Genomic DNA, 10,253 nt, shown 5'->3' with positions numbered 1-10,253 from the left:
TCTGAAGCCACAGCTTTAACACACTTGGGAACCCAGAGCCCTGCTGCAGCTCAAACCTTGCTTCTCTCTGGTGACTGACTACCTATATCTCCACCTCCTCTGAGACTAACCCTGTGAAGTATATCGCTCCAGCTGATGGGGAAGAAGGATGGACCAGCTCTGAGCTTGTGAGCTCTTTATGTCACAGACTCCAGCCGGGTCCCACCATACTGCATCCCTGGGGTTCTGGCCTCTGCAGCTCTGAGGAATCCCAGCAGTCTCAGGACCCAAGGGCCAGTGCTCAGATGGGGAGAAGAGAACACAAGAGAGGGAGTAACCCTGGATGGGTTTGGGGGGACAATAGGATAGGGGGAGGAAGAGAAGGAATAAAAGAAAACCAGGCACTTCAAAGCCAAGGGTCTTAGGTCTTAGCCGTTGTTGATCGAATCAAGGACAGGCAGGGACTTGGAACAAAGAGCAGTGAATGTCAGAGCTCAGAGGGAGCTGGGAGGAACCTTCAAGTGCAGGTTACAAGAGATGGGGAGCCCCTAGGACAATGCTATAGTAGGATCATAGACTATATAAGACATGAAATTCTAGATCAGGAAGAGACTTTAGAGACCGCTGAACTCACTTATCTCACAGATGATAAGAATGAGAGACAAGGGAAGTGACTTGATTAGGGCCACAAAGTCAGTGGCACAGTTAGAGTCCGAACCCAGATCTCCTGCCTACCTGGCCAAGTTGCCTCACTACCACACACCCACCCCTTTCTTAAGCCACAGAAGATCCTTCCCCTCCTTCCTCCCTTCTCTCCCTGGGCTATTTTCTTTAGAAAAACAGACAAGTCATGGGATTGCTTGAGATATCATAGGCCACACAGGAATGAATCCTTAATGGAAAAACAGCAAAGTAAGCGCCCATGTTTGCCAACAATCCAGTTCAATTAAAGGAATGTTTATTAAGCATCTAGCGTATGCAGAGCTTTGTTCTAGGAGTAAATGGCGATCTGTCAGAATAGCCAGAGAAGGCCCTCTGGCTGGGAGGTCTAGACTGAAGACTCCTACTTCCCAGGTCTTGGCTTGCCAGATCCTGCCTCCTTTGAACCCCCCCTTCCCTCCTCCCCCAGCCTGACACTCATCTTGCTGTTTCTTCAAGGCCCAAATGAGAAGAGAAGCCACAGAAGAAACTGATTGACACCTCCTTGAATTTTCCTCAAGGTTTTTATCTAAATCTTTGCTTTGTTTCTTTCACACTTGACCTTGAAAGAATGGAAAATCGTTAACCAAGTAGCACTTGCTAACTGACCAGGCCTTGAACTAGGTTCTAGGGATACGAGTCCTGTCCCTTCCCTCAGGGAGCCTACATTCCAATGGACGAAGACAGAACCTTGGGGGCAGTGCTGACCAGGGAGAAGGGCACTAGACAGGGAAGGCACAGAACTGGTGAGTGGAATCCCAGGGCGATGGTCCTACAGGGTTGGCATGGGTTCGTCCACTCATTCCTGTATATGTCCAATCTCCCCTTAGACTCTATAATATCTTTATTTCTTTCACTCACTAAATGAAAGGGTGAAAAGAGAGCTACAAGTCTGGTGACTTGGCTTTGAATTCTGCTTCTAACACTCCGTAGCTGGGAGACCCGGCTCTCTGCGCCTCAGGTCCCTCATCTGTTAAATGGATATAACAACCCCTATACTCATCCCAGAATGACATTTTGAGAAAAGTGCTTTATAAATGTGTAAAGTACAGCAGAAGTGGGAGTTGTTTAGGCCCAACATGTCACCAAGTCTCCTATGATGCTTGTTAGAAAAAGGTACTCCATCAGAAGAGGAGGGAGGCCAGTTGCATATTAAGAAAGATGGATGCACTTTTGGAAAGGTGGGTTCTCATGCAGTGGGTCTCCCGACATCCATACTTTCCTTTTTTCTAATCTATCAGTCCTCTATACAGATGTCAGACGAATATTCTTGAAGCTCAGACCCAATCATGTCACTCAAGAAGCTTAAATGGCTCCCTATGAGGGGCAGCTAGGTGGCTCAGTAAATAGAGCACTGGCCCTGGGGTCAGGAGGACCTGAGTTCAAATCCAGCCTCAGATACTTGACACTAGCTGGGTGACCTTGGGCCTTAACCCTGTTTGACTTTCTCTCCCTTCTCCAAAAAAATAAAAACAAATGGCTTCCTATTGCCTATGGGATGAAACCCAAACTCCTTCATTTAGCACTTAAAGCACCTCACAATTCAGCTCCAGCCTAGTTTTCCAGGCCGATCACAGATTACTTCCCTTCCCACACTCTATGTTGCAGCCAAATGGACTTACTGTTTCCAGGGCAGCTCAGTGGCACCACAATGCATAGAGTGCCAGACCTGGAGTCAGGAAGACTTATTTTCCCAAGTTCAAGTCTGGCTTCAGACACTTACTAGCTATGTGACCCTGGGCAAGTCACTGAATCTTGTTTGCCTCAGTTTCCTCATCTGTTAAATGAGCTGGAGAAGGACATAGCAAACCATTCCAGTATCTTTGCCAAGAAAACCCCAAACGGGGTCACAAAGGGTTGGATGTAACTGAAGAACCAGCTGAACAACCACTATTTTCCATCCATGAAATTCCATTTCTTAGGGCCTCAAAGCTTAACTCAAGGACTAACTCTTTGAAGAGCCTTTCTTATACCCCACTGGTTAGTGCTGCCCCCATATTCCTCTCTTCCCCTTGAAATAACTTTTATTTATTATGTGAATAGCCAATATCACTTATCCAGGAGCACTGTATCTCTCCTAGTAGAAGAGATACTCCCCAAGGCCTAGCCCAGTGCCTAGAGTATAGGAGGTACTTAATAAATGCTTAGTGATTGATGGACAAAGACAAGAATGGCACTGCATGATTATCTCAGACCAGGTCAGAATGGACAGAAGGAATGCTTTTATGACTGGATCCTCTGAAACCAATGAAAGTTCCCCTAGGGTAGGATCTGATTTTCATTTCTGTCTTGGTGCAGAATTCAGCTCTCTGCACATAATACGTACTTCAGTGCCTGGTTGGATTTGATGATAATTGGTATTAAAATCAGTAAGGATCTTAGTGAAGACATGAGTGACATTCCTCATCTTCCTGTCTAAGGTTGTGAGTTGGGTGTACACTAAGAGTAACTAAGGCACATGGATGCTTGAACTCCATACTTAGCAGCCTCTGAAGACCTCCAGAATTTTGGGTAGCTCCTACTTGGAAGACTGATAGGAGCAGCACACCGGGGAGTGGTTGTTGGCTGGGTTACAGTTTTCATCACGGGAAGGCATAAGCAGCCAATAAGATTATAGGCCCTTTTCTAGAATCAGTGTATCCTCAGAGCATTCCAGAGCCTGCACTTAAATGAGGGCATGCACGGCTGGAAGGAACCTTAGAGAGATGAACGATATTTAGTGATAAGATGGAAGGGGAATGAGAATGAAGAAAGTAGGGTGACAGCCACGTTCTGAACCTGGGTGACTGGGAGGATGGTGGTACCCTGGAGAGTCATAGGGAAACGGAGTGCTTATGGGGGGAGGGAAAGATAATGGCATCCATCTAGTGGATTCTATCCATTCCAAAATTTAAAAAGTTTGTAAAAAATTAAAAATTAAAATTAATTAATTTAATTGAAATTAAAAATTTTTAAATTTTAATTAAAATTTTTTAAAATCACTTTTTTTGGCTAACTATTTAAGTCTATTTAGTTCCCTTTGAAATCCTACATATTTTATTTTACATATTCAAAAATATTATTCTGGGAAGGGGTCCAGAGGCTTTTTCCACTAGACTGCCAAAAGGATTCAGGAAATGAAAAATGTAGAACCCTTGAGCTAGCTCTAGCATAGGGTTTATACATTATGGGCTTATTGATTGAAGGATTGTTGGTGATTGTTTGAGGCAGCCAGGTGGTGAAATGGGTAGAGTGCTGGGATCAGAAAGATCAGAGTTCAAATCCAGCCTCAGACACTTAACTCCATATGTTACCTGGGCTAATCATTTAATTGCTATCTGCCTCAGTTTCCTCAGTTCTAAAAAAAATTAATAATAGCACCTCCCTTCTAGTGTGGTTGTGGGGATCAAGTGAGACAATATCTGCAAAACACTTAGCACAGTGCCTGACATATAATAGGCATTTAATAAATAATTGGTTCCTTTCTCCCTTGAGCAAAAAGGCACTTCAGCCTGAACCTTCAATTCTGGAATTTAGAATTGAAAGGGCCCTAAGGACACAGCATGTTAGAACTTGGGATATTGCATTGGGGAGGTCCTCAGAGATCACCTAGGCCATTTCCCCCCTTTTTACAGGGAGAAGAAGATGAAAAGGGCTTAGTAACTGTTTGTCGAATTGAATTGATTAGGTTATGATTTTGGCCTCTGACTCCTAGCACCTGTGGCTCAGTAGAGGGAGTCAGAGAGACCTGAGTTCAAATCCTAAACTCACAGATTTAGCGTTGGATGGGGGAAAAAAGCCCCCTGTTTTACAGATGAGGAATCCAAAGTCCAGACAGGTAAACTAACTTGTTTAATGTCACACAAGGGCAGTGAGTGGAAAAGTCAAGGTTTGAGCCTCAGTCCTCAGGATGCTAAGATACAGACCTCTTCTGATTATATCATCCAGTCCCTCAAATCCCTTGGGGTATTTTCACCATCAGCTATACATTATGGCTTTATGATTACAAAGTGCTTTCTTATCTATTAACTGTTTGCTCTTCCACATTGCTTGGAGAAAGGGAGAGTAGGGAGAATCATTCTCCAACCTTGACAAGGCTCTGAATGGAGTAGTGGGTTACCCAAAGTTACCCAAGGAGCTGGTTGCAGGGCAAAGTCCCAGAGCTCTTCTCATTATGCATCATTACCTTTCCCAGGATGCTCATTTGGAGTGGGGGGAGGGTGGCTTGTGTATTGGAAAGGGACCGGATTTGTCACTATTTGCTGAGTGACTATTTGATAGATTAATTGACTTTCCCCCATTTTCCTAAAGACTGACTCTTGAATCTGATAAGACAAAAGTGGCCACTGGGTGGCATTGATGAGCTGATCTTGAGGCAGGGGAGTAGGAGAGGTTGGCTAGGCTTGGAGTTGGGACCGAGAAGAAGGGGAGAAAGGTTAAGCCACAGAACAGGCTAAAAAATAGCAGGGAAGGGCTGCCTCCTCCTGGGGTCTTTCACCTTCCCTGTTCCCCACACCCCTATAGAGGGGGTGGTATACAATAGGTGCAGAATGAAGTCATTCTTTCACAGGCATTATAAAGCACCCACTATGGGTAATCCATTCCAGTTCTGCATTTATTAAGCACTTACTTTTTGCCTGACACATAGTAGGCAGACATAGGCATGGGAATTTGACCTGTGATGTCATTGGTACAGGAAACCTCCAAGTGAGAAAACTCCCTCTACCCATGCAGCTGGGCATTGTCCATGCAAGGGAAAATAGTGGATAGAGCACTGGCCTTGAAACCAGCAAGACTCCTGAGTTCAAATCCAGCATCAGACACTTCCTAGCTGTGTGACTTCACACAGCTGTGTGACTTCAGAGTCACTTCACTCTGTTGGCCTCAGTTTCCTCATCTGTAAAATGAGCTGGAGAAGGAAATAGCAAACCACTCCAGTATCTCTGTCCAGAAAACCCCAAATGGGGTTGTGAAGATTCAGACATGACTGAAATGACTTAACAAAATATATCATCTCTGCCTAGAGCACTGATAAGTTAAAGGACTTATCGAAGGTCATACAGCTAGTAGGTGTCAGGGGCTGCACTTGAGCCCAGATCTTCTTGGCTCTCTACAGGTACTTTATAAATACTTCTAACTGACTGTCAGGGAGACAGAGACAAAAACAAAAGTCTTTTGTTCTTCTGGAAGAATACAACATGTCAACCAAATACAAACACCCAGGACAACCAGGGAGAAAGCACTAATGACCATGAAGGAAAGGGTTTCCATGGTGAGTGGGTGAGACAGGTCTTGAAAGGAACTGGAGAGTCTAGAAGTTAAGAGGAGAGGAGGAGGTGCATTTCAGGCACAGCGGACAGTCTGGGCAAGGACCCAGAAATGGGAGATGGAAAGCCCAGTTCTTGGCCTCGGCTCCTCGAAGGCCCTTTAGATGTTAGAAGTCAGTGATCACAGCCCTGCCTCAGTCTCCCTTTTTGCAGGTTAGACACCCCTAATTTCTTCAGTGGATCCTATGGCCCTGATCGCTAGTCTGGCTGCCTTCCTCTGGCCATTTGTTTGTCCCTATTCCCTCCAGGATATGGACCTAGATCTAGCTAGACTCAAAGTTTAGCTGTCATTTGACCAGGAGAATTGGACAATACCATCTTTACCTTCCAAAATACAGTTTATGATGGCATTGGATATTTTTGTGGGGGGTGGGATGAGGAAGGGCTACCATGTTACTTGTGTCCTGTCAAGCATACAGCTCTCAAGAACCCCAGATCTCCTTCACAATCACTCTTCTGAAGCCACTCTGACCTCATGTAATTGATTTTTTGAGCCTAAGTGTAGGACTTTACATTCATCCCATTTAAATTTTTATTAGATTCTTAATGTCTGTGAAATGTGGACTAGCCTAGCAAAGCAGCAGAACAGGGATCTTCACTTTGCAGATAAGGAAACTGAGGCTCATTGAGATCAAGTCACCAAGCTGGTTGGTAGCATGGAGGGGATTGGAACTCCACCTTTTGCCTCCCAGTCCAGGCTTTTTTCTTCTAATTCATGCTGAGGAAGAATCTGAGGGCCTCTCTGGTTGCCTTGCACATATTAGGTGTTTCCTACATGTTTGTTGAACTGTACTGGTAGGTTTATGCTTGGCCTTGGATAATGGGGGGCTGCTGGGTGTCAGGACAGACCAAGACGCACAGGGACAGACAGAACACACAGAGTCAAGCTGTCAAAGATTTTGTTTTTATCTGAAGTCTACCTTACACACAAGAGATGGAAAAGCAGCCAGGACAGGTGATGAGGCTGGTGGGTGTTAAGAGGATGGGAAAGGAGTCTCCCCTGGGGTCTCTCTGCTGAGCCAGGTGGAACTGTGGGCCCCACCTTACCTCCCCACACCAGGCAGAGGCATGGGGGAGGCCAGAGCAGATGGACTAAGGGGTGGCCTCCCCAAACCCCTAACTGGAGAGTCCTGCAGTGGTCCAGGCCACAGCATCCTCCTCAGCCACCTGTTCTGACTCTCCAGCTCCTCTAACATCAAGCTTCTTCCCCTCCTCCCCACTTGTATCCCAAGTGTGGTGTGTCTTGGCCAGGGCACCATGGGCCTGGGGAGGGGTGACAGGGACAGGCAGGAAAAGTTCTCCACTGAGACCCCAGGCCAGGTTTGCCTCACTTCATTCCAGACTTATGGTTTCTGTAGCCCTTAGGAATCTCAGCAGTGGCTGGCCCAGACTTGGGGAGAAAAACAGAAGAAACACAGGGGTGAGAAAAAGAGGAGAGAGAAGAGAGAGAGGACTGGGAGCTTAGGTGTCATTCTTAAGACTATAGAACAAGGACATTAGAACACAACACAATGCTGAGAGGAACCTTAGAACACAGAATACAGTAATGGGAGGGACCTTAGAACACAGGACACAATGCTGGGAGGGATCTTAGAACACAGATTACAATGTTGAAGTTGAGACCTTAGAACATAGAACACAGAACTGTAGAACTGGGAGGGCCCTTATAACAGATGTCAGAACTAGGAGGGCCCTTAGAACCCAGGGCTGAGAGGGAACTTAGGACACAGGATGTCAGAGCAGGGAGGGCCTTTAGAACCCAGAATGTCAGTGCTGGGAGGGAGCTTAGGACAGAGGATGTCAGAGCTGGGAGGAACCTTAGGCCATGTCAGAGGCAAGAGAAAATTTGAAAATCTAGTTTAACCTGCCCTCCCCAATTTTATGGTTGGGGAAACTGAAGCCAAAAGACAGGAAATGATTTGCCCAGGGTACACGGTGAGGTAGAGGCAGAGCTAGGCTTAGAACCTAGGCCTCCTAATTTGTCCACTACACCAAAAGGCACACCTCTCTCCACCCCTCCAGGAGATCCCACCCCCTGGAACAAACACCCCTCCCCGTCAGTCCTGGGGAAAGGCCAGTTTGGGCAATCAGTAGTCCACAGACTAGATCCATCCCGGAAAAGCAGGCCTGGAGCTGTGTATGTGTGTGTGACCAAGTTTTTACTTTAAAAAAAAGTGAGCTACAAAAAAATCTTAAAAACACGTGAGCCAGTGTCAAAATAAATTAAATGGCAGTGTCCAAGGTGCTACTACCCTCTTGCCCGCCTGAGGGGAGCAGGAGGGGAAGGTGGGGGAGGATTGGAGTTACTTCTGTGCCCCCTGTGTCTTCTCTCCCCCTCCCCTTCCTCTACTTAGGTGGGCGGGGGGGGGGGGGGGGGGGGGGGAGGAGGGGGGAGAAGCAGAAGGCTGGAGCTAGGGCCTGCGCCTGGAAAGGGCTGCTCTGAGCCTTGCGGGGGGTGGGGGTGGGGGGGAGGGTTGTGGGTTGGGGGAGTGGGGGTGGGAATCACACCTCTGGGCAAAACAACTGGGAACCAGGCCAACTCCTAATTACTCAGCATCTCAGAACCAAAGGGAATTCAAGGGGGTCTCTAGGCCCACTGCTACTCCATCACAAATCCCCTGGATAACATTTATGGCAGTCATATGAGCCTTTGCTCAAAGGCCCCAAGTGATGGAGAGCTCACTATATCCTATGGCAGCTAATTCCACTACTGACCAGCCTTAGTCCTTAGGATGTTCTCCTCATTGAGCCAAATTCTAGCTCCCAGACACTTCCTCCCCTGCTTCCCTCCCTAACGTCCTCATTGCTTCCTCAATGGGCCATTTCTGAGAGCTTCCAATCTGTGTCAGCTAGCGAAGAGGTCAGGAACAATCCTAGTTCTTAAGAAAAAGCTCTTGGGGTGAGCCATTCTTCTATGGTAGGGGCTGTACCTTGAGGGAGGTACAAGGTCCTGACCATGGGGACTTCCACAGTTCTACCATGGAAGGCACTAGTTGCTCTCTGCTAGCCAGATGTTGGCAGAGGGAGGACTGACATACAGGCCAAGGGCCAAACTTTATATGACTAGGGTTCAAAGCCACCTTGGTCATAGTCTAGAACTGGAAAGGGCCTATAAGATCATCGAATTCAACCCATATTTTTACAAGCTGAGGAAAACAGATCTAGAGACCTCAATGAAGGCCCTGCCCCTGCTAAAGAAGCATGCCACTGAAATGTCTACTTAGATACCTCCACAGGACAGGGAGGCTCACTTCTTTTCAAGTCAGCTCATTCCAATGCTGGACAGCTGTGCTGGAAAGTTATTCTTCATTTTGTTTTCTCATCCCCGCCCGCCCCCCCACTCTCTACGCTTTTCCCTCCTACCCAGCTGTGGTTCCCACAAAGGAGTCCAGCCACCTGTCTCTCCTCCTTCCTTCAATTTGTCCCCTAGCTCTGAGGAGCTGTAGTGATGCCAGGAGACTGGCCAGGTCTAGACCAAGCACCCCGGCTCTACTCTGGGGCCCAGCTCTGGTTTTAGTGGGACATTTCCTCATATTTTTAATTTGTTTAGGTCAGGGGCATGGGCAAAGTGATGGAGAGGGGAGAGGGGAGAGTTGGGAGGGAGATTTTTTTTTATATAATCCCTCCCACCCCACCCCAAGTCCTAAGTCTGAGAATCGGTTCCAGGACTGGAGGGGAGAGGGCAGTAACACCTGTTACGTTCCCAAGGGGTAGAATGTAAAGTTGCCTTCTTGATCCACAGCCCCGTGCCCCTCCTGCAGGCTCTTGCCCCTGGCCTGGGACAGCGTCCTCTCGTTATCCAAAGGCACAGGCTCCTGGAGTTGCCTCCTCTCTCCCTCAGGACTGGCCTCCTCTTCTGGAGACAGTGGCTCTACCTCGGCTGATTCTGAGTCGTCTGTGGCCAGGGTCTTGGAGTCGCTGCCACTGTTCTCTTCCTCCCCTTCCTCAGCCTGGCTCCTGGGCTCTTCAGTCTCTTCCTCCAGCTCTCCTTCCTCCTCCTCCAGTGTCAGCTCAAACTGGAATTTGTCAACCCCCTTGGCCAGAGTGGCTTCGTGGCCACCACCGCTACTGCTGTCTGGGCTCCGGGGAATCATGCTCTGGTACCATTCTCGATTGTCCTCCAGGGTGTCAAGGATCTCCTGGGCATCTGGATGCACCAGGTCAGCCCAGGTCTCCCACAGGGGGTGTGCGATGTAGTCAATGAAACCCACCTGTGGTGAGGAGTTAACCCCATTGGCAGGCTGTGGGCATGCTGCCCCTGGGCCCCCA

The 10,253-nt window shown here is 47.7% G+C and overlaps 1 protein-coding gene across 5 annotated transcripts in view; it reads right to left on the bottom strand.

Moving 5' to 3' along the window:
- Positions 1-6,866: 6,866 nt before the first annotated feature.
- The window catches only part of PDE4C (phosphodiesterase 4C), a 61,360-nt gene continuing 57,973 nt past the window's right edge, over positions 6,867-10,253 (bottom strand). For all 5 annotated transcript variants that reach the window (XM_072601658.1, XM_072601659.1, XM_072601660.1 and 2 more), the window contains one exon: positions 6,867-10,195. In XM_072601658.1, coding sequence (XP_072457759.1) covers positions 9,680-10,195 — 516 coding nt within the window. In that variant the 3' untranslated portion in view covers positions 6,867-9,679. The remainder of the gene's footprint in view (positions 10,196-10,253) is intronic.

This window comes from Notamacropus eugenii, chromosome 4, assembly GCF_028372415.1.
Source record: "Notamacropus eugenii isolate mMacEug1 chromosome 4, mMacEug1.pri_v2, whole genome shotgun sequence".
NCBI classification, from domain to species: domain Eukaryota; kingdom Metazoa; phylum Chordata; class Mammalia; order Diprotodontia; family Macropodidae; genus Notamacropus; species Notamacropus eugenii.
Note: the sequence above shows the minus strand (reverse complement) of the source record. Positions and strands in the feature narration are given on the sequence as shown.